Genomic DNA, 24,285 nt, shown 5'->3' on the forward strand with positions numbered 1-24,285 from the left:
CACCACCTCACCAACACACAAGAGAGAGCTGTCTAGTGGGAGCTCTCTCTTGGTCTGTTGATTTTCCTGTACTGACTAGGAAGTCAGTGTGGCCAGTAGACTTCCCAAGTTACTGGGAAAAATGGTGTTTGTATGTGTATGCATGCGCATATGTGCGCACAATATGGTGTATGTGTGTGTGTAGGCCTTCCAGGTTACTGGGGCACAGGATGTGTGTGTGTGTGTGTGTGTAGGCCTCTCAGGTTATTGGGGTACAGGGTGTGTGTGTGTGTGTGTGTGTATGTGTGTAGGCCTCTTACGTTACTGGGGCACATGGTGTTGTGTATGTCACTGAAGGGAAAAGCCATATACACCGGAGTGCCTGACCAGAAACCCCAGTGCTGGAACTGTAAAAGGAGAACTCTTAAAAATGCCCTTAAAGTATGTGTATATGGTATTTAAAAAAAAAAAAACAAAACCATAGTTTCATTGCCTCCTATGCTCTGTAACTGCTTTATGTGTATCTTCCAATGCTCAATTCTTGAACCTTGTCTGTTCACAGATGTGGTTGAATTTCCTGCAGGGAGAGAAAACATCAAAGACTACTCAAACTGTGAAACTACATACTGTAATAACCACATAAAACACAAATGTGCATTCATATTTGTGAGCTCACTCAATTTTTTTTCTTTTTTTTTGGTTTATTTTTTTATATTTAAAAATTTCTTTTTTTTTTTTTTTTTTTTTTTTTTTGGTTTTTCGAGACAGGGTTTCCCTGTAGTTTCTAGAGCCTGTCCTGGAACTAGCTCTTGTAGACCAGGCTGGTCTTGAACTCAGAGATCCGCCTGCCTCTGCCTCCCGAGTGCTGGGATTAAAGGCGTGCAAAAATTTCCATCTCCTCCCCTCTTCCTCCCCCTTCCCTCCCCTCCCCTCCTCCATACCCCCCTCCCTCCCTTTTCAGGCCAAGGAGCCATTGGGGTTCCCTACTCTATGTTAAGACCAAGGTCCTCCCAACTCCCCCCAGGTCCAGGAAGGTGATCAACCAAGCTGAGAAGGCTCCCACAGGGCCTGTCCATGCAGAAGAGTCAAAGATCAGTGCCTTTGTCCTTGGCTTCTCTGTCAGCCTCCACCGTCGGCCACATTCAGAGAGTCTGGTTTGGTCTCATGTTCCATCAGTCCCAATCCAACTGGAGTTGAGCTCACTCAATTTTTATACTTTTTAAAAAATGCTGTGTTTATTGGAGACAGCAATTTCCAAAAGAGCAGGACTGAGCCAGTGACCTGGGCCAGGGTAGGCCTCGGACAGTGAACTCCACGAGAGCAGGAGTGGATGCAGACCAGGGTCATTTGTGGAAGCAGGACTGAGCCAACGACCTAGGCCAGAGTAAGCCTGAGGTGGTGAGCTCCATGGGAGAGAGACTGAACCAGCTACCTAGGCTGGAGTTGGCCTGGGAAAGCAAGCTCCATGGGAGCTGGAGCAGATCCAGACCAGGGACATTTGTGGAGGCAGGACTGAGCCAGCAACCTGGGCTAGAGCAGACCTGAGATAGCTAACTCCACAGGAGCAGGTACAGGGGAGCAGTTTGCTGAGTGAGTGGGCCAGAGACAGAGACCACTGCAGGTCCAGATGTGAATCTGGGATCTTCAAGGGAGTAGACCTAAGCCAGGACCCCTGTGGGTCTGAGCGTGAGTCTAGGACCTCTGAGGAACTAGGCCTGAGCCAGGATCTCTGTGGTCTGGGTGCACCTGAGCCTGGGAACTCTGAGGGAGTAGATCAGAGCCAGAGTCCTTTACAGACCAATTTCAAGCCAGGAACCTCTGCAGGAGTGGATCCAGACAAGGGACATTTACAGAAACAGGTCTGAGTCAACAACCTAGGCTAGAGCAGGCCTGAGACAGCAAATCCCAAGGGAGCAGAGAAGAGCCCAGGAGCAATGAGCGCCTCTAGGAACATCGAGAGACAAACGAGGTAAATTGAACCGTGGCACTAACTGTACCTCAAAAAGCAACCATCTGAGCCTTGGATTCACTGGCACCTAGAAGATTAATCAACAGAATCTCAGACAGCTCCACCACTCCTATTAGAGGAAAAGATGAGTGGAAAGGTAAGACACACGCAACACCACAAAGAGCAACTCGACACCAGTAAAACCTAAAGACCCCACAACAGCAAGACCTGAACAACCAAATATAAAACTTCAGGAGAATGTTTGAAACTCTTAAAGAGAAAATGAGAAATTCCTTCAAAGAAAAGGAGGAAAAGACAAACAAAAAATTGGAAGACATCAGCAAATCCCTTAAAGAAAATCAAGAAAAAAACAATCAAACATATGAAAGAAACTATTCAAGACTTGAAAACTGAAATAGAGACAATAAAGAAAACAAGCTGAGGGAATTAAAAAACAGAAATCATGAGAAAACAATCAGGAACCACAAACACAAGCATAAACAGCAGAATACAAGAGATGGAAGAGAAAATCTCAAGCGTTGAAGATACAATAGAGGAAACAGACTCATCAAAGAAAACATTAAATCTAACAAAAGCTTAACCTAAAATACTCAGGAAATATGGGGCACCATGAAAAGGCCAAACCTAAGAATAATAGGTATAGAAAGAGAAGTTCAACTCAAAAGCACAGAAAATATATTTAACAAAATCATAGAAGAAAACTTTGCCAACCTAAAGAAAGATATGCCTATGAGGATACAAGAAGCTCACAGAACACCATACAGACTGGATCAAAAAAAAAGTTCCCTCATCACATAATAATCAAAACACTAAAGATACAGAATATAGAAAGAATATTAAGAGCTACAAACAAAAAGGCCAAGTAACATATGAAGGCAGACCTACATATGTTACCTACAGAATTACACCTGACTTCATTGGAGACAATAAAAGCCAGGTTGTAGTCAAGCATTATGCAGACAGTAAGAGACCACAGATGCCAGCCCAGACTACTATACCCAACAAAACATTCAATCACCATAGAAGGACAAAATAAGATATTCCATGACAAAACCAGATTTAACCAATACCTAGCCACAAACCCAGCCCTACACAAAATACTAGAAGGAAAACTCCAACCCGAGGAAGTAGGCTACATCAACAAAAACACAGACAATTGATGGTCTCATAGTAGCAAATCTCAAAGAAGGGAAAAATGCATAAATTATTATCACCAACAATGAAAACGAAATTAATAGGAGATAGCAATCACTGGTCATTAATACCCCTTAATATAAATGGACTCAACTCACCTATAAAAAGGCAAAGGCTAACAGACTGAGTACAAAAACAGAATCTATTCTCCTTCTGCATACAAGAAACACACTTCAACCTCAAAGACAGATATAGCCTCAATGTAAAGGGTTGGGAAAAATTTTTCCAATCAAATGGACCTAATAGCTGGTGTAGCTATCCTAATATCTAACAAAATAAGATTACAAACTAAAATCAATCCAAAGAGACAAAGAAGAACATTTCATATTAGTCACAGAAAAAAATCCATCAAGAGGAAATCTCAATACTGAATATCTATGCCCAAATACAAGGGCACCCTCATATGTAAAAGAAACGCTTCTAAAGCTTAAATCATACATTAAACCCCACACACTAATAGTGGGAGACTTCAACACTCCACTCTCACCACTGGACAGGTCAGTCAGACAAAAATTGAACAGAGAAGTAAGAGAACAGATGTTATGACTTATCAGATATCTGTAGAATGTTTCATCAAAACAGAAAAGAATATACCTTCTTCTCGGCACTTCATGGAACCTTCTCAAAAATTGACCACATACTCAGTAACAAAACAAACCTCAAGCTGAGCAGGCTCCCACAGAGCCCGTCCGTCACCTTCCTGGACCTGGGGGGAGTTGGGAGGACCTTGGTCTTAGCATGGAGTGGGGAACCCTGATGGCTCCTTGAGAGGGAGGGAGGGGAGGTATGGGTGGAGGGGAGGGGAGGGAAGGGAGAGAAGGAGGAGAGGGAAGGGGGAGGAGGAGGGGGAGGAGATGGAAATTTTTAAATATAAAAAAATAAACCATGAAAAAAAAAACAAACCTCAACAAATACAAAAAAATTGGAATAACCACATGTATCTTATCAGATCACCATGGCTTAAAACTAGAATTCAACAGCAATACTAATTCCAGAAAGCCAACAAATACATGGAACTTAAACAATGCTCACCTGATTTATCTATCAATGGGTCAAGGAAGAAATAAAGGGAGAAATTAAAGACTTCCTAAAATTCATTGAAAATGACCACACAACATACCCAAATTTATGGGATACAATGAAAGCAATGTTAAGAGGAAAGTTCATAGCACTAAATGCCTACATAAAGAAGCTGGAAAAATCTCACACCAGTGAATTAACAGAACATTTGAAAACTTTAGAACAAAAAGAGGCAAACTCACCTAAGAGAACTAGATGACAGGAAATAATCAAATTGAGAGCTGAAATCAACAAAATAGAAACAAAGAAAACAACACAAAGAATCAATGAGACAAAGAGTTGGTTCTTTGATAAAAATCAACAAAGCAGACAAACCTTTATCTTAACTAACCAAAAGGCAGAGAGAGAATATCCAAATTAACAAAATCAGAAATGAAAAAGGGGATGTAACAACAGACATGGAGGAAATCCAGAGAATCATCAGTATTTCAAAAACCTGTACTCCACAAAATTGGAAAACTTAAAGGAAATGGACAACTTTCTGGATAAATATCACTTACCAAAATTAAATCAAGACCAGATAAGCAAATTAAACAGAACTATAACTGCTGATGAAATAGAAACAGTCATCAAAAGTCTCCCAACCAAAAAAGCCCAGGACCAGATGGTTTCAGTTCAGAATTCTACAATACTTTCAAAGAAGAACTAATACCAATACTCCTGAAATTATTCCACACAATAGAAACAGAAGGAACATGGCCAAACTCTTTTTATGAGGCTACAATTACCCTGATACCCAAACCACAGAAAGACATTACTAAGAAAGAGAATAATAGACCAATCTCACTCATGAACATTGATGCAAAAAAACTAAATAAAATACTGGCAGATCGTATCCAAGAACTCATCAGAACCATCATCCACCATGATCAAGTTGGCTTCATCCCAGAGATGCAGTGATGGTTCAACATACAAAACCTGTCAATGTAATCCACCATATTAACAAACTGAGAAATAAAAACCAAATGATCATCTCATTAGATGCTGAAAAAGCTTTCAACAAAACACAACATTTCTTCATGATAACGGTGCTTGGAGAGAGAGAAGGATATAAGGAACATACCTAATAAAGGAAATGTACAGCAAATTCAAAACAGCCAGCATCAAACTAAATGGGAGAGAAACTCCCAGTGATCCCATTGAAATCAGGAACAAGACAAGGTTGTCCACTCTCTCCATATCAATATAGTTCTTGAAATCCTAGTCAGGGAATAAGACACCAAAATGAGTCAAGGGGATACAAATCGGAAAAGAAGAAGTCAAACTCTCACTATTTGCTGATGATATGATAGTTTACATAAGCAACCCCAAAAATTCTACCAAGAAACTTCTACAATTCATAAACACTTTCAGAAATGTAGCAGGATACAATATTAATTCAAAAAAATCAGTAGCCCTCCTTTACATAGATGATAAAAGGGCTGTGAAAGAAATCAGAGAATCAACACCCTTCACAATAGCCACAAATAGCATAAAATATCTAGGAGTAACTCTAACCAAACAAGTGGAAGACTTGTATGACAAGAACTTTAAATCTTTGAAGAAAGAAATTGAAGAAGATACCAGAAAGTGGAAAGATCTCCCATGCTCTTGGGTAGGTAGAATTAACATAGTAAAAATGGCAATCTTACCAAAAGCAATCTACAGATTCAACGCAATGCCCATCAAAATCCAAACAAAATTCTTCAAAGACCTCGAAAGAACGGTACTTAACTTCATATGGAAGACCAAAAAACCCAGGATAGCCAAAAAATCCTGTACAATAAAAGAACTTCTGCATCACAACACCTGACTTTAAACTACTATAGAGCTAAAGTACTGAAAAGTCTGATATTGGCATAAAAAAAGACAGGAGGACCAAAGGAACTGAATAGAAGAACCAGATATTAATCCACACACCTTCGAACACCTGATTTTTGACAAAGAAGCAAAAAATATCAAATCGAAAAATGAAAGCATATTTAACAAATGGTGCTGGCATAACTGGATATCAACATGTAGAAGAATGAAAACAGATCTAAATCTATCACCATGCACAAAACTCAAGTCCAAATGGATCAAAGACCTCAACATAAAACCAGCCACATTGAACCTTATAGAAGAGAAAGTGGGAAGTACACTTGAATGCATGGGCACAGGAGACCACTTCCTAAATAGAACCCCAGCAGCACAGACACCGAGAGAAACTGAAACTCCTGAAACTGAGAAGCTTCTGTAAAGCAAAGGACATGGTCAACAAGACAAAACGACAGCCTACAGAATGGGAAAAGATCTTCACTAACCCCACATCAGACAGAGGTCTGATCTCCTAAATATACAAAGAACTTAAGAAACTGGTCACCAATAGAACACATAATCCAATAAAAAATGGAGTACAGAACTAAACTCAGAACTCTCAACAGAGGAATCTAAAATGGCTGAAAGACACTTAAGGAAATGCTCAACATCCTTAGTCATCAGAGAAATGCAAATCAAAACAACTCTGAGATTCCATCTTACACCTGTAAGAATGGCCAAGATCAAAAACACTGATGACAACTTATGCTGGAGAGGTTGTGGGGAAAAGGGAACACTTCTGCATTGCTGGTGGGAATGCAAGCTGGTACAACCCCTTTGGATGTCAATGTTGCAATTTCTCAGAAAACTATGAAACAACCTTCCTCAAGACCCAGTAATATAACTTTTGGGTATATATCCAAAGGATGCTCAATCGTGCCCCAAGGACATTTGCTCAACTATGTTCATAGCATTATTGTTTGTCATAGCCAGAATTTGGAAACAACCTAAATGCCCCTCAAGCGAAGAATGGATAAGGAAAATGTGGTACATTTACACATGGAGTACTACACAGCAGAAAAAAAACCAGTATCACTTGAATTTTGCAGGCAAATGGGTGGAGCTAGAAAACATCATTTTGAGTGAGGTAACCCAGACCCAGAAAGACAATTATCATATGTACTCACTTATAAGTGGTTTTTAGACATAAAACAAAGAAAACCAGTCTACAAATCACAATCCCAGAGAACCTAGACAACAATGAGGACTCTAAGAGAGACATACATAGATCTAATCTACATGGGAAATAGAAAAAGACAAGGTCTCCTGAGTAAATTGGGAGCATGGGGACCTTGGGAGAAACCTGAAGGGGAGAGGCAGGGAAGGGAGCAGAGAAAAATGTAGAGCTCAATAAAAATTAACTAAAAATTGTGTTTTTAAAGAATTTTAAATTTATGTGTATTTATATATGTCTGTTTTAGTATATACCATGTGTGTACAGGTACAGGTGCAGAAGAGGGAATCAAATCCCCTGGAGCTGGTATTACAGGTAGTTGTGTGATATTTGACACGGGTGCTGGGAACCAAACTTAAGTCGTCTGGAAGAGTAACAAATGCTCTTAACAGATGAGCCACCTCTCTAGTCCCTCTAAGTATTTTTAAATAATATTAAAGACACTAAATTTCAAAGGTACTCTCTTTTTCCTCTTTTTAAATTTTAAAATTAAGATGAAAACACTGGGTATTTTATCAGATTAGAGAATAAGAGCTGTGCTTCCTTAGTGTATGCCTTTGCCTACACTTTACCTAGCAGGGTGGAGGCAGATGCTGAGGTGACAGTGGCCAGATTGGAGAAGTGCATGGAGAAAGTGGCATGTGCCTTTGCTACCCATATCTATATTACCATGGACAAAAGTGAGTTAGCTGTATGATGTCCTTCCTTCCTTTCTTTTTTCCTCCTTTGAGACAGGGTTTCTCTTTATAATAGCCTTGGCTGTCCCAGACACTCTGTAGACCAGGCTGGCTCAAACTCACAGAGATCCATCCACCTGCCTCTGCCTCCCAAGTGTTGGGATTAAAGGTGTGTGCCAAAATACCCAGCTTCCTTCCTTCCTTCCTTCTTTTTTTTAAAATTAAGATTTACTTGTATCACTTTTAGTTCTGTATATGTTTCTATGTGGAGGTATGCACACCTGTATGTGGGTTTTTGAGGAGGCCACCAATATCTGATCCCCTGAAGCTAGAGTAAGAGGTGGTTACTAACTGACCAATGTGAGTGCTGGGAACTGAACTCAGATCCCTCTTCAAGAGTAGCATACACTTTTAAATGCTGAGTCAACTCTACAACCTAAAGTTTTCTTTCTTGAAATAGATGGTGTCTGCTGCTCATGCTCAAGCGCAATACAAGGTTTTATACTACAAAAGTACCCATTAAGAAGTCATCTCTATTGTAGTCTCTCTCTCATACTGTGGGCACTGGTTCCATTGCCTTAATCTGAATCAAAAATCTGTGTGTAGAGATTAAATACTGGCCAGTGAATTGACCAGCAGAGGACCATAACACTAATTGTTTAAAAACAGTAGCCAAAAGATTAGTGCTGAGTGCTGACTTCATAAGGCAATGCAGATGTTGCTATGAATAGCATTTGAAGACTATGTTAAAGACCCACAGTGGGGGTGGTTAAGTTATAACAAGAGAGAGCTACTGTCAGATAAAGCATAATGCAACTCCAACCATGAAGACACATATGAAAAATGGGGCAGATATTTGCATAGAAGCAGTTCAAGAAATGCAGTAACATAAGAGCAGAATTTCTATATGAAAATGCTGTTTTATACAATGTATAATTTTAAAGAAATATAGGAATTAAATTAGTACACATATGTGAATTTGGGGGGTGGAGTAGATGCTGGGAACTGAACCCGGAACTTTGTACTCCACTACCAAGGGTAATATAAGTCCCCAAATTAGTACATTTTTTAGCATACAATTCACTATTACTGTTGCCTTTCCAAGCCATAAGCCTGGAGGGCCTGCAGTTGACTCAAATGTCCCTCAGCTTCACTCACATCGCATGGTGAGCCTTCACTTGAGTGCGACAGTTCCGGCCCCAGTAGCAATCAGGACGGGATGTTTACAGTCACTGGAAAGAAAGTACATGTCTACATTAGATGTATCACACACTTTTCATGTAGCTAAATAAATTTAACTGGAGATACAAGGAAAACTCCCTCTGAGCAAAAAAGCATCTTTGTCACTCTGTATGTGACATATATAGGTGCATGTATATGGTTACAAATGTATGTGTAGAAGCCAGAAGTCAATGTGTCCGATGTCATCATCTACCTTGTTTGTTTGAGGCAAGGTCTTTCAATGGCATTAAGCGTGCCAATTAGACTAAGCTACATGGACAAACCAAGGACCTACCTGTTTGTGCCTCCCTAGTTCTAGAATTATAAGCATGAGCTGCTACATCTGGCCTTTTCCTTCTTCTTCTGTTTTAAAAAAAACATTTTATTTTATGTATAAGAGTAGTTCGCCTACATGCACCTAAGTGCCCTGTGTATGTGCTTGGTGCCCACAGGGGCCAGAAGAGGACACCAGATCATCTGGAACTGGAGTTACAAATGATTTAAGTTTCCATAAATCCCACCTGAGTGCAAGACCCACATACTAGTTTCATTTCATGTTTTTTTTTTTTTTTTTTTTTTTTTCCCCTATGGGGACTGACCTCAGGTCTTTATGCTAGCACAACAAGGTTTTTACTAAGCTTACCTCTTATCTCTCTTTATGATCAGTTTTCATAGACCATGCCAAGACTTTTGGACAAGAAAAACAAATTTATCTAAAAACTAAGTCAAGAAAATGAAGTTGTCTAGTGGTGTCTTTATGTTGCTTTGCTCTAGAAACCCATGGGTCTTGACCCAGTCTGAAAAGCAAATGCAACCTCAGCCATCCTGTGTGCCTGTCTTCTGCCTACATGCTACAACTTCTGCTAGGTATGGAGTATAAAGCTATGCTAAGTACCTATTTGAATTGAGTTGGGAAGTCAATACAGACAGAAACAGGATCCTTACCTGGCAACTCAGAAGCAGGAATGTTCTGCCGATATTGGTAGGTCAGCTCTCGGAAGCTACGCAGACCACAGCAGTAACACAACACAGTATTTCCAGTGATTCTGTAATCTGGGGAAAGGTAGCCACATGTGGACACAGTCATTTATTAGGCAATGTCATTTTATAACAGAAAAACAGGCACACTTCAAACTAGTAGGAAAACTTAATACCATAATGAGGTAGAGACAATGTGACTAGACATCTGGAAAACAATTCTAAAACCAATCTAAAGTACTAATTCAGCTGTTTTTTAAAAAAGGTTTATTTTTATTTTACGAATATTGCTTACCTGAATGTCTGTGTATCATGGTGTGTGCAATACTGAGAAGACCAGAAAAGGGTACTGGATCCTCTAGAACTGGAGTTACAGATGGTTGCAAGTCACCAGTGGGTGCTGGGAACTTGGTCCTCTCCAAGAACAACAAATGCTATCCCACTAACCCATTTCTCCAGCCCCATTAGTCTAGTTTTTAGTAGTAAGATAATCTCATATGGATTAAAAAAAATTGAATATTTTAAAAAAATCCCCCCAAAAGTAGTAAGACTGGAAACATTTTCTCTTGTGTTACACTTGTGTGGTTAATTATTCCTTATCTGAAATATGTGGGATCAGAGGTATTCTGAATTATAGATTGTTTTTCCAAATTTTGCGACATTTGTGTATATATCCCAAAGGATTAAAAAAAATGTGTGTTTTAAGTGTTTTGCTTGTATGTATGTATGTATACCATGTGTATACCTGGTACCAGCAGAGGTCAGAAGGCATTGGATTCCACAGAATTGGAATTATGGAATAGTTATAAACCATTATGTGAGTTCAGGGAACCAAACCTGGATCCTCTGTAAGAGTAGCCAGTACTCTTAACTTCTGGGCCATCTCTCAAGCCTCCCTACCTGTTTTTAAAGTTAGGATCTCACAATGAGTCCTTGCTTACCTGTACCTCAATTTGTAGACCAGGCTGACATTGAACTCAGATAGATCCACCTCCTTTGTTTCCTCAGTACTGAAATTAAAGGTGTGTGTCACAATTGCCTGGTGATTTATGTATATATAATGAGAACTGGGGGACCAATTCTAAAGATAGAACTATTTGCATTTCCCTACAACATCTCACCACATGACCCATCATAGCAGGTTTGGTATAGGTTTTCTTCTTGTGGTATCATGTCTTCAGCACTCTATAGCTACAAATGCTGAGGCATTTTCAAATTTGGAATGCTAACTACATGTGTTGAAAATAAAATTACACAGAAAAAATGATTTAATTTTGACTACCTACAATTTAAATGGAAATATAAAAACACAAATCATGAAGTAGTAATATTATAGTAAGAACATATTTACAACACAAAGGGCAACACTGTAAACTTGAACAAAGATAGCATGTCAGTGCTGCCAGAGACCCCCCCTCCCCCAAAAAGTGTATGTAAAGTCCAGGATCATAGATAAGTAAGTATTGATGCAAAAAGACCTTCAATGTTATTAACAGTCATTCAAAGACATAAGAATAAAGTCACTGTCAGTTTCTCCCATATTCACAAAATTAAATGACAAATGCAAAGCCAAGAGGCAGGGGATGCCTCAGGAATGAGGGGGAAACCTATACAACCTTAAGAAGGACAGTGTGTTCAAGTGGCAAAGTCTCATGTACTACTGTCATAAAATACCAGTTATTTATTCTAAAATGACAACTTTTAGGTGTACATCATTGAGTGCTCAACAGTTGTGGCATTAATGTAATGAAAAAACAAGAAATAAAATATCCTTTCATGAGGTAGCTAAATAAAGCTAACTAAAACTCTAGGCAGGGCTGGTGATACAGCTCAGGTGGTAAAATGCTTGTTTACCATGCACAAAGCCCGATGTTTGATCCCCAGCACTATATAAAACTGGAAATGGTGGTATAGGCTGGCTTCTGCCAGCACTTAGGAGGTAAGGAAATGAGAATCAGAAGATCAAGGTCAGCCATGGTTATACAGCAAGTCCAAGCCTAATTGGGGTCATAATCATCCTTCCTAAGCTTCTCCCCTCCCAATAATAATAATAATAAAAAACCAAAGCAGGGCTAGGATGTAGTTCAACAGTAGAGTACTTGCTTAGTATGCACAAGAACCCTGGCCAGTTCCTACTACCTCAAAAACCATGCCTAGACTTTTCTTGGCAGAAGGGAGTGTATGATACATGCTGAGTACAAACATGACACTCAATAGGACACCATCTGTAATATAACCCACAAATGGAGCCTCTTCAAAGAGCCTGAACGGATGGGCATGAAAACACTATTCCTAATTTTTTTTACTCTATATTTGCTTATGCTTTTCCAATGCCCATTCTTAAAAATTAATGCCCATTCTAGAGGGCAGAGCTGGCTATACAATGCTTACCAGATAAGAGAAATACACCCTGCTGTAGAGCCAGGAGACTCTCTGCCAACATATTTTTCCAAGTCAGACCTCTGGTTGCCAGGTAATTCTGTGATGGAAAAAAGTGTGAAAAGAAATTCCAGTTTAGAAGAAGAATCAAAAAACGAATAAGAGGACATTTCATAAAAGGTAGATGAAGCCAAAGCACAGCTACCCTTGAGTGAGTGGCATTTGCACACAGCCAGTGAATAAACTAGAGTCAATCCTGTCTTAGGTCTTACAAGTTCTTTGCCGAGAGGCTCTTTGGCCTTTGGACCTGAATAAGAATCACTATTCTCTCAAAAAATTCCACAGAGGGGGCTGGAGAGATGGCTCAGAGGTTAAGAGCACTGCCCGCTCTTCCAAAGGTCCTGAGTTCAATTCCCAGCAACATGGTGGCTCACAACCATCTGTAATGGGGTCTGATGCCCTCTTCTGGCCTGCAGGTATACACACAGACAGAATATTGCATACATAATAAATAAATAAATAAATAAATAAATAAATAAATAAATATTTTTAAGAAAATTCCACAGAGGCATTCATAGCACAAGGAAAGATAAGACACTGAAGGGAAAAAGGAAAATAGCAAGTTTTAATATTAAACACTATTAAAAGAAACATAGGAAAAAGAGAACAGAATCAAGTTATAGCTTTGCTTCTAACCTAGTTAAAATTAAACCATTAAACTGACTCTTCTGCTTTTGTAAACTACTTGCTGAGGCCTCCTTCCCTTTTTATTTGAAAAGGCAGACATATACCCTTGAGAAGTGACAATCACCAATAACCATTCAGATACTGCCTGCCCTATATAACTTATGGAATACTGCTGGTAGAAGCCAAATCTCCTTGAATAGAAAGAGCTTTCAGTAGCACACTCTAATGAAAATTTTTCCCTTTTACACTTGCCTTCACCCAGCCCACCTACCCCATAATGGTGACAAGTATAGCTGAATGCCAGGTTTTCTTTATTTAGACACTGTTCAAGGCTGTTACAAAAAAGTTTTCATGTACCTAATGTAGAGTGTAGTGGTGCTCAGCTAACTAAGTCTGGCGATGTGTGTAGGTAAATGACTGGCCTCCAAGGAAGGCAAAGTTCTCAGCATAACACGCAGAATTGAACATGTTACAATCCTAAGAGCTGAGCTAGTTTCCTCAAACTTGGGAAGGAAAATGTTCAGAAAAAGAAGCCAGAGAAAAGAGCCAGAATTGAGATACCCTCTCTGTAAGATGTATTAACTAATTCATATGGTTTGACAGAATGATCAGCAAACAGAAAATCAGCTCATTGTAGAATAAAAGGAAAACCTGATAAATATCATGGAATCATGGAACTAACTAATTATACTGGTCAGATAATACAGTGTGTGTTGTCAGCTGTGGCAGTACACGTCTGCAGGCAAATGCTAAAGAGAAAATGTGTGTCCTAACAGGAACCACAAAACTTAAAGGAAAACTTCATGATTTTCACTGATGCTCAGGCAAGTGTGGGGCAATACCTTCAGGATGTCCGACTCGTAGTTGTTGTTGTTCAACACCCCATCCAAGCACTTGTCCCCCAGGTTGAGCTCTGCCAGAGGAAGGATGAATATTATCTGTTTTATAAGGATAATGCAGCATCTTAAGTATTATTTTCCTGATAGGATAACCAAATCTTTCTCTCTCTCTAAAGATTTATCTATTACATATATAATTTTCTGCCTGCATGTAGGCCTGCACACCAGAAGAGGGCACAATATCTCATTATAGATGGTTGTACAGCTCCACGTGGTTGCTGGGAATTGAACTTAGGACCCTTGGAAGAGCAGCCAGTGGTTTTAACCTCTGAGCCATCTCTCTAACCCAACCAAATCTTTTTCCATTACAGATTGTAAAAAACAACAAGCTTAGGAAATGTCTCAGTCATTAAAATGCATGCTGACATGAATTTCAATCCCCAGCATGACTACAAAAAAAGAAGAGGAAGAAGAAGAAAGTCAAGTGTAGCAGGGCATGTGTACAATACGAGTATTGGTGGAGGAGAGAGACAAGTGGATCCCTGGAGACTACTGACCCTGTGTGCTATAAACATGTCTGTCAGCTATATCTACTGGTGCAATAGCAGTACAAATGTAATAGAAGTAACCAACCACTTTTAAAATCAGCTTTAAGGCCCTCTCTATAAAATGCAACACCTACCCAAAACCTGTTAATGGGGCCAAGAATCTGTCCTAGATAGGTCATAGGCACTAAGGGAAAATATTCTCCTACATGAAAAGAGCTATTATGATTCTTAGTGGAGCCAGGCAATGCTAGCACATGCCTTTAATCACAGCATGCAACACCACACCCAGACATCCTTGAATTTGTGATCTTTCTGCCTAATCCTCTGGAGGGCTGGGATTTAGAAATAGTGTTTTATATGAATAAATAATTTCTCCTTTATAAGAAACTGATATTTCTCTTATTTTATTACCACTTGCTTTTGAAGCAACATGGGTTTGAGACTTCCAAACTGACAGAACTCTGCAGTGTAGCAGAAAAAGGCAGATAATCAATCACTTGAGGGCCCATAGCAGCCTCTTTTCTCTCTGAACACATCAGGTCACAATTCAATACCACCTACTCCAAGTTCATCAAGATAACAAATGAAAAGTCAAAGCAACTAGGTTGAAGAGCTGACATTACCACAGAAAGGGGCTAAGCAGCCAAAGCAGCCAGTCCGGGTGCAGCCCCAATACAAATGGCAGAAGGGTTGCAGGCATACTGCACCTGTGGACAGAAGACAGTTAGTTGATCAATTGGGACCTAGAACTGTGCCTGTTCTCATACTTGAGGAAATTTAGAACCAGACTCAAGAGCTCAACTCTCTTTGAAGACAGTCTTTCTGAGGTGTTCTCATGGAACTAGGGAGCAGAGACAACGTCCCAGATAACATCTAAAATCAAAGGTGACAGAATTGTGATAATTAAAAGTTAATTTAAAAACAGCTTGGTCGCCGGGCGGTGGTGGCGCACGCCTTTAATCCCAGCACTCGGGAGGCAGAGGCAGGCAGATCTCTGTGAGTTCGAGACCAGCCTGGTCTACAAGAACTAGTTCCAGGACAGGCTCCAAAGCCACAGAGAAACCCTGTCTCGAAAAACCAAAAAAAAAAAAAAAAAAACAGCTTGGTCTATGACCCCAGTACCCAAACAGTCCTGGTTCATTGTTTCCCAGCTCTGACTATGTGACAAACTTGAAGTAATTGCACATTCATGTCTGCAGATAGCTTTTCTACCTACCACAAATAATGTTTTCATTATTTATGATTATTCTGCATTCCCTTATAGAAAAGGTTTTTTAATGTTTAATATTCTCCACAATGCAATTTCATAGAATACACTAGTAAATACACTAGTTGAAATTCTTTTTTAAATGTTTTACTGATTTTATTTTTTTTTATTTTTAATTGATTTTTATTGAGCTCTACTTTTTTTTAAATTGATTTTTATTGAGCTCTACATTTTTCTCTGCTCCCTTCCCTGCCTCCCCCTCCCCCTTCAATCCTCTCTCAAGGTCCCCATGCTCCCAATTTACTCAGGAGATCTTGTCTTTTTCTACTTCCTATGTAGATTAGATCTATGTAAGTCTCTCTTAGGGTCCTCATTATTGTCTAGGTTCTCTGGGATTGTGATTTGTGGGCTGGTTTTCTTTGCTTTATGTTTAAAAACCACTTATGAGTGAGTACATATGATAATTGTCTTTCTGTGTCTGGGTTGGTTTTTTAAAAATATTCATTATGAATATAATATTCTGTCTGTGTGCATGCCTGAAGGCCAGAAGAGGGCACCAGAACTCATTACAGATGGTTGTGAGCCACCATGTGGTTGCTGGGAATTGAACCCAGGACCTTTGGAAGAACAATCTTTCCAGCCCCCTGGGTTGGTTTTTAATGTTTAATGTTCTCCACAATGCAATTTCATAGAATACACTAGTAAATAATCCTAGCTGAAATTCTTACAGGATTGAATAATTAAACCTTTTTAAGAGTATAATTACTTTGTAATTGCCTGTATCTATAAAAAGCATTTCTCTATAAATTAGTCAAAAGTAAAGACTGCCCTCTTAGCAAAATTTTAAGACCCTAACTTCAGTCGCCACTTGCTGATCTGTATTTTTCAGATGTCAGTATTCTCAGGACTCGTCCATGGATTCTTCTTAACATGCCTAGAGGTCACCCTGGTATGCCTGGAGCTTGTTAGCTGCCTATTCCAGAATGCATACTGCTACTGTGCTACTGTCTCCTCTTCTGTATTGCACTAAGTCTAGGCTAGGAGGACCACCTCCCCAGAGCAGTCTCCAAGCAAACAAAACCCACCACATCACTGCAGTGGAGAGCTTGTACTGTATCATACATTGTGCCACAGAAGAGTAGCTCAGGCACTGCAGAGACTTGTGATGTGACCACATAAATTTATGATTTATTTCATTTAACAACAATAATGATCAAGGAACTCTCAAGTTGAGAAATACTTCAAAATTCAATAGACATGAACAAGCATTTCAAACAAAAGCATATTCAAAAAATCATTAATGAAGAGCTCCATTTATTTTTCTGATGTTTTACAATACAAAGAATGAAACCGAGATTACACATGCTAAGCAAGAGTTCCACCACTTAACTACCTCTCTATCTAAAGAACTGTTTTAATGGTGAAATGTAGATTAAACACAAGGTATTTCATCTACTGGATTTGTAAGTAACACATTATATAAAGACTATAGTTCTGATATGAGAATGGATATAGAAATATATAACCACCCACATCTGGAAGTGTGGGCAGTGTTATCCACTGGTGGAAAAAATAAGTGTTCAATATGCTCATGTGGGATCAACTGATTATATGCAGATGAAAAATGTATCTTTGTTTTATAGCCTAAAGTCAATTTCATCTGAAAAATCAAGCCATGTAATAAGAAGAAGCTAGTGCTAATGGGCCAATCAGTGATTTAATTAAAAAAAAATCAAGCCATGGAGAATGCACAAGAATGTCCTCCTGCACATTCAGGAGGGGGCACCTGAGGGAGACAAACACACTCACACTGCTGAGGGGCAACACGGGAATCCTGCTCACGTTCAGCTCTTCGGTCAGGCATAGGCTGGAAGCAACAGGTGCAAATGGCGTGGCTTCCTTGAAGAGGGCACATATAATCCTGGGCTGCTGAAGCACATACATATTTATGTCAGAATATGTCCAGACACCAGGTGAAAGGTAGCTGACAAAAATTTTTCATCTAGGGCTCTGGGTTGTAGAGGTGGCGGAGGATGGGTTGGAAAGTGGAGCAGCAGTAGACATAAAGTCTACATAGAGGGTTAGGCCACACTGCACATGGCGCGGATTCACTGACTAGCCGCTGCTGTCCCGGCAATGCAGGCACAGTGGCAGTTATTCCCAGTGGAGCTCACCCTGTTGCACGAGCACCGGAAGTCTCCGGTTCGAGCCAAAGCACCATGCCTTTAACCCAAAGGCCGGGGATCCGACATCACAGATTCGTTCTTACAGTGCCTTTCCCGACCTCTTTGGAGGCAGAAATCGCCTGTGGGTCCCTAGCTCCTGATGCCGAACCGCACCAAGGACTGTTGGCGAAGGAGCTTAAAGTGAGCGGCTGCGTGCTGGAAGTACACTGGATATCGGAAGGCTCTCGCTTCCTCCGAATTTCCATCATGAACTTTCTTGACCAGCTTTCCCTAGTGGTGAACACTATACAGCGCTTTGGGCCTCCAGTTTCTCGTTAAGCCTGGCTGGGAGAAGGCGCTCAGGTTTGACCTTATGTCCGGTCCCTCCTAAGCAGTACAAGCAAGAGTCCAGAAATAGTAGCTGCTACTTAAATGTGGGGCCTAATATTTTTTGCCTGACTTGGTCTTCAGGTACTTAGGGGCCACTTGATTAGTCTGGTGCTTAAATGTTTGTTGCTGAAGAAATAAAGCTGTGCTTCCAAAAAAAATTTTTTTTTTTTTCATCTAGAGAGGCAACACAGGAGGAGGGACAGGATTTGGGAGGAATTAAAACTACTTCCTAAGTGGTCTAATGATATTCTGCCATTTGAAATATGGGAATTCAATGGTTATAGCTCAGTGAGTACTTGTCTAGCATTTGAGAAGCCTTAGACTCAATCCCAAGCACCAAAAATACCCATTTATATGTACACATACATACATAAATAAATTTTTTTTGGAAAGTAACTGTACTAAGGGAGTTCAAGGCATGCATAAGAGTGAGTATACACCTAAATGTTAGCTATTGGGAAGCTGAGGCAGGAAGGTGACAAGTTCAAGGCTAGCCTGAGATATATACTGAATTTTAGGACAGCCTGAGTTATAAATTGAGACTATTTCAAAAGATCAAAAAGTCCTTCCTAGATAGTGGTAAAGTATCTATCTCTGGTTGCTGAATACTGCCTTGCTGTCCCAACTATGGGTTCTAGAAGTGACAGGGAGGCCTGGAACAATGTTCTAGTAGGGTTGCCAAGAACGTGGCTCTTAATTACAACCCTAGGTTAGTGGCCTTTTAGCACACTTAGGCTAAATAGCAGGTAAAGGGTCAGGGTTCCAAAGGCTATTTTCAATTTGGCAATGATCACAGTGCTTAACTGCAGTTAAGAACAGGCAAAGCTAGAACTAAAGTAGCCAACTCCAGGCAGAGGATACTGTTATTCTATCTGCAGCCAGTTCTGGTTGCTAGGCTTCAACACTTAGAGCTAAGAACTTCATGCCACATGCAAGTAAACAGCTCTCTTTTTTCTCTTTCCATCGTTATATTTGGGGTAGAACCAAATGCCTTGCAAATGTTAAATAAGTATGTCCTCTACACTGAGCTATATCTCAGCTCATCTCTTGCTCTTCTCAATGCATCGGGGGACCTATCTGTTAGAAATACACAACTGATGGGAAATTATTTAGAGGGCAACTCTACAGAGATGCAAGACAGACTATGGGAATTTATTTGCACATGCTCTTAAGAAAGAAGCCAATCTCTAATTAGGTGACAGATACAAAATTTGGTTTTGGCAAACCCCACCAAACAAACTGCCTGAAGCAGTAGGCTGAATACAGACCAAAAGTTAAAACCAGGACTGTTAATTACCAGGTGTGTCCAAAAGGGGAGACCCTCAAATAAACAGATATTCACCTAATTTCTCTCTCTCCCTCCCTCCCCCCCCCTCTCTCCCTCCCTCCCCCCACCAGATGGCCTTGAACTCATAGAGATACTCCTGTCTCAGCCATGCTTCCCTAATTTTTTTCTTTTCTTTTCCTTTTTTTTTTGTTTTTTTGTTTTTTCAAGACAGAGTTTTTCTGTGTAGCACTGGCTATCCTGGACTTGCTTTGTAGACCAGACTGGCCTGGAACTCATGGAGATCTGCCTGCCTCTGCCTCCCAAATGCTGGGATTTAAAGGCACACATTACCATGCCCAGCTCCCTTAATTTCTTACCAATACTGGTTATGCCAAGCAAGAGGCTATGAGAGGCAAGAGGACTGCTGAAATATGAAACTAGAGGGCAAGAAAGACATCACAGAGGAATCCCACCATAGGAAACTAGAACAAGAATCACAAGGATGTAACACAATGGAAGGAAAAACTCACATTTAGATACCACTATTTTACCTGTTGGTAAGCTGGCAGAGGTTGATGGTGCTTCTCCACCAAGGGCCTGTGAAGCTCTCAGCTCGCTATCTGGGACTGGGCAAGGAAGAAACTGCACTGCTTGCTTTCTGTATTCAGGACACTGTCGGCATACGATATATGGCTGACTGTGAGAAGAACAAGCAGAGCTGAAGTCACAAAGGAACAGGCAGACATCACTGTTACATTCTCATCTACCTCCAGCTCCAGTTGTTGGGCTACTACTCTTCAAAGCCTCTGCTCTACCTCTACTCATCTTCAACACTGCTTCAATGTGTGTAAAGAAAGAAGCCGACCCCTCCTTTCTGCCCAGCTCCCACCACTAGCAGGACATTAGCCATAACCACCTGGAATAGGAATCTGAGAGAGAGAGAACAACATCCACCACATGATAGCTGCTCTGGGCTCAGCTTACTTCTGTGTTAAATCCCTCATACCCTGTGTTTCAGCATACTCATCCTGGACCACTCAGTCCCTACTCAATAGGACATGGGCTCAGAGGCTCATGAAAAGGTCAAGAAATCCAATAAGAGTTTTCTCTTAGGAACACTTCCGTAAGAGAAAACTACACTGAAAGTACTGCTAGCTCATTCAATGCAGTATGTTCTTGCTTTGTTGAAATCAGAGCACAGCTGTAGTCCCAGCACTGTTAAGACTGAGGCAAGAGGGTCCTAGTGAACTGGAATTACAGGTGTCAGCAGCCACATCCAAATTTGTTTTGTTTGGGGGATTTTTTGTTGTTGTTGTTCATAATATGACAGATTGACCTCATGGTCAATTCTCACATTCTAGGCAAACACTCCATTACTGAGCTACACTTCCAAAAACTTTTTAAAATGCTTTTTATTTTGAGATAAGAAACTTAAATTTCTCAGCCAGGCGGTGGTAGTATACACATTTAATCTCAGCATTCAGGAGGCAAAGGCAGGTGGATGTCTGTGAGTTTGAGGCCAGCCTGATCAACAAGAGCTAGTTCCAGAACAGTTCCAAAAACTACACAGAGAAACCCTGTCTCAAAAAACAAAAACAAACAAACAAAAAGAATCTAAGTTTCACAGGCTAGTCTTGAAATCTGTAATCCAGGAGAGGTTAATCTTTATTTTTTTTTTTTAAATATCAGGCGTACAGTGTAGACCTGAAACTAATGTGTCAGCAAGTAAAATTGGGTCTCAAAGGGCTGTGTCCTTTCAGCCTGGGGGTTATACCTTTCCTGTGATACTACTCTAAGATATTGTAACACTACCATTACATCCAAGGACTCACAGTCTCTAACTACAAGAATTAGGTGTGCTTATGTGGGAAAAACAATACATATGATTTCTCTGCTACAGCTAGTGAATCAGAACTTATGATGGGGAGCCTAAGAAAGTGAGGGTAAGGATGTGGGGTTCAAGACCCACTGAAGAAGCTGGACATGGTGGTGCATGCCTTTAATTCCACTGCTCAAGAGGCAGAAGCAAGCAAATCTCTGTGAGTTCAAGGACAGCCTGGGCTACATAGTCCAGGGCATCCAGGGCTATACATAAAGATAACCAAGCTAGATGTGGTGGTAGCACAGGCCTTTAATCCTAGCACTCAGGAGGCTAAGGCAGGTAGATCACCATGAGGTCAAGGCCAGCCTGGTCTACTCAGTGAATTCCAAGATAGCAAAGGCTACATAGGGAGGCCCTGTCTCAATATATATGTATATATATAAAAGACCTAATTAATTAATTAAAAAAGACCGTGGAGACTACCCGAGGCTCTTAACTTACTCATTGTTGCTCAAGAGTTCATCCAGTCTGGCCATACATTTGAGGAAACAAGCTATAAACATTAAGCAAACTGACTTACTGAAGTGCTCTAGCTATACACTCCACAATACAGTAAAGCACAGTATTAATGTATTTCTTAACCCCAGGCCCCACTATGAGCCAGGAACATGTCTAACCTGATGTCTGAGGATTCACTATCAACATCTGATAGCTCTAGCAGGTCCTCTGAACTCCCCTCTTCATCAGAGAAAGACCTCCTGACTTTGGGTTGCAGCATGTCTTGAGTTATTTTATTCCTTGCATCCATACTTCTCACGTCTTCTTCACTGCGACTCTTATCTAAATAAAAAGGCCATAACAAAATTCACTGGCAAGGGAAACAGAACTAGAGAGATGATATAGACTGCCCAGAGCAGAGCTCACAACCCCAGGTCCCTAAAAGGGAAAAGTCAGTGAAACTGACCTGGGTGCTGGATAAGGTACGCTTCCACGAGGTTGTTTAGGATGTGGTTTTTGCAGATGCGCTCCACTGGACATCGGCAGGTAGGGCACAGAGATGAACGCTCCATCCAGCCAGAGTAGCAAGCTGCACAAAATGTGTGCATACAAGGCTGCAAACTGGCAGAATATGAAGGAACAAAGAACACATTTCCTGACAAAATCTTCCAAAGATATGCCACTATGATATTCAGACGACACCTATAGCAGGCCTACCCAAACAGGAATGCAAGCTGGATCCCCAACTGTAAGCCAGTTGTGGAGAATTCTATCATCTAACCTAAAAATACTAAAGCTCAGTATTAGAAGATAAAAAAAAAAATCAGTGCTATATGTCTGTTTTCAGGGGGAACAAAGAGCAGATCATAACTTCAGGAAAAGAAGCAACAGAAAGTTGGGTAGTATCTACCTCCCAAGTTTCCAAACAAAACCCAAGAGAAGTTTCTCCCAAAGATAATCCTGGTAACTTCATTTTAAGTATTATGTCTTTATTGAGAAAATCTTTGAAACCCAGTATATTCACATGATCCTCCTACAAAGAAAAGACCAGGTTGCCTGTGTCAGTCAAAACCAAGAGTGACCAAATCTCATGGATTCTACAGCCCTGGTCACTGGGTTTGAGAATTTCTCCTTGTTGACACCACAAGTAAAAGGAAAATGAAAACCTGAGCAGATTCCAGGGCAAAAGAGGATCAAAGTCTACTTTATTTAATCATTTCCCTACACCTGTCAAAGGAGCTAGTGCTAGTGAAGCAACCCTAGGATATGAAGCAGCACACCTCACACAGTCATGCAGAAGATCTTGACAGATGATGCATGTTAGTGTCTCCTCCATCTTGTCTGGCTTCACAGAGGCAACTCTGACATCCTCACATGAGGTTTGGGCATTTCCACACTGGTCTGCAACCAATAACTGCAGGTTCAAGTCAATCTCTTCATCTATAAGACAAAGGGTAAGTCTGAACAGTCACAATCACTTCATCTGAAGACACAGGAGATCCTCAGATCTTCTAATGTGCATCCAACAGCAGAGGAAACAAAGCCACTTATAAAGACTTTTTTTTGTTGTAGCCGTTTTTTTGTGACAGGGTCTTTGTATGTAGCCCTGGCTGTTCAGGAAACTCATTGCCCTAGAATAAAGTTGGGATTCAAGGAATGTGACACCATGCCTGGCTATATAAAAACTATTTTTTTTTATTTAAAAACTATTTTTTAAGATGATCCCAAATAAGTCACATATTCCTTTGTGCCTAAATTCTGGTTTAGAAGAACAGTTGCTGACCTAAAAGACACAGAAAAAAGGATACTCAGAATGTTTGCACATATGCATAAGACATTAAGATAACATGGGAGAGGGAGAAAGAGAAAGAGGGAGGACCAGTTGTATAGTATTTTTTTTGTATTGTATTTTTGTAAATGTCATTTTTGCTTAAACATGACCCCATGCACAAAAGAAAGTCCTGGAAATAAAACTCGTGGCTTTAAAATGGTTCTTTTTCTGGATACATTTATAAGTGTATACACAAAGTACTACTACTACTATTATTGTTTCTTAAGCTGTTTTTATGTTGCTCTGATTAGTTTCGAACTCATTTTATAGCTTAGGATTACCTTAAAGGTCCGATTCACCTGTTTCCATTTCCTCAGAACTGGGATTGCAGATGTGTGACATTATACCTGGCTCAACTTTTACTTTATTTTTACAAGTTAGATTTATAAGCTGCATATGATGGCACACTTGGGAGGCAGAGTCAGGTGGCTCTTTGTGAGTCTGAGACCAGTCTGGTCTACAAAGCAAGTTCAAGGCTAACCAGGGTTATATAACAAAAGCCCATCTGAAAAGGAACAAAAATAGCATACAACTTTAAAAGCCA

At 40.3% G+C, this 24,285-nt stretch overlaps 1 protein-coding gene across 1 annotated transcript in view; it reads right to left on the reverse strand.

Moving 5' to 3' along the window:
* Positions 1–264: 264 nt before the first annotated feature.
* Chfr (checkpoint with forkhead and ring finger domains) overlaps positions 265–24,285 on the reverse strand; it is a 35,936-nt gene continuing 11,915 nt past the window's right edge. The window contains 12 exon segments of the mRNA XM_038346386.1: positions 265–556; positions 9,068–9,132; positions 9,134–9,141; positions 10,076–10,183; positions 12,500–12,587; positions 14,017–14,087; positions 15,185–15,268; positions 17,578–17,694; positions 20,142–20,287; positions 22,090–22,252; positions 22,377–22,531; positions 23,191–23,350. Of these exon segments, the coding sequence (XP_038202314.1) occupies positions 514–556; positions 9,068–9,132; positions 9,134–9,141; positions 10,076–10,183; positions 12,500–12,587; positions 14,017–14,087; positions 15,185–15,268; positions 17,578–17,694; positions 20,142–20,287; positions 22,090–22,252; positions 22,377–22,531; positions 23,191–23,350 (1,208 nt within the window). The 3' untranslated portion in view covers positions 265–513.

This window comes from Arvicola amphibius, chromosome 10, assembly GCF_903992535.2.
Source record: "Arvicola amphibius chromosome 10, mArvAmp1.2, whole genome shotgun sequence".
Lineage (NCBI taxonomy): Eukaryota > Metazoa > Chordata > Mammalia > Rodentia > Cricetidae > Arvicola > Arvicola amphibius.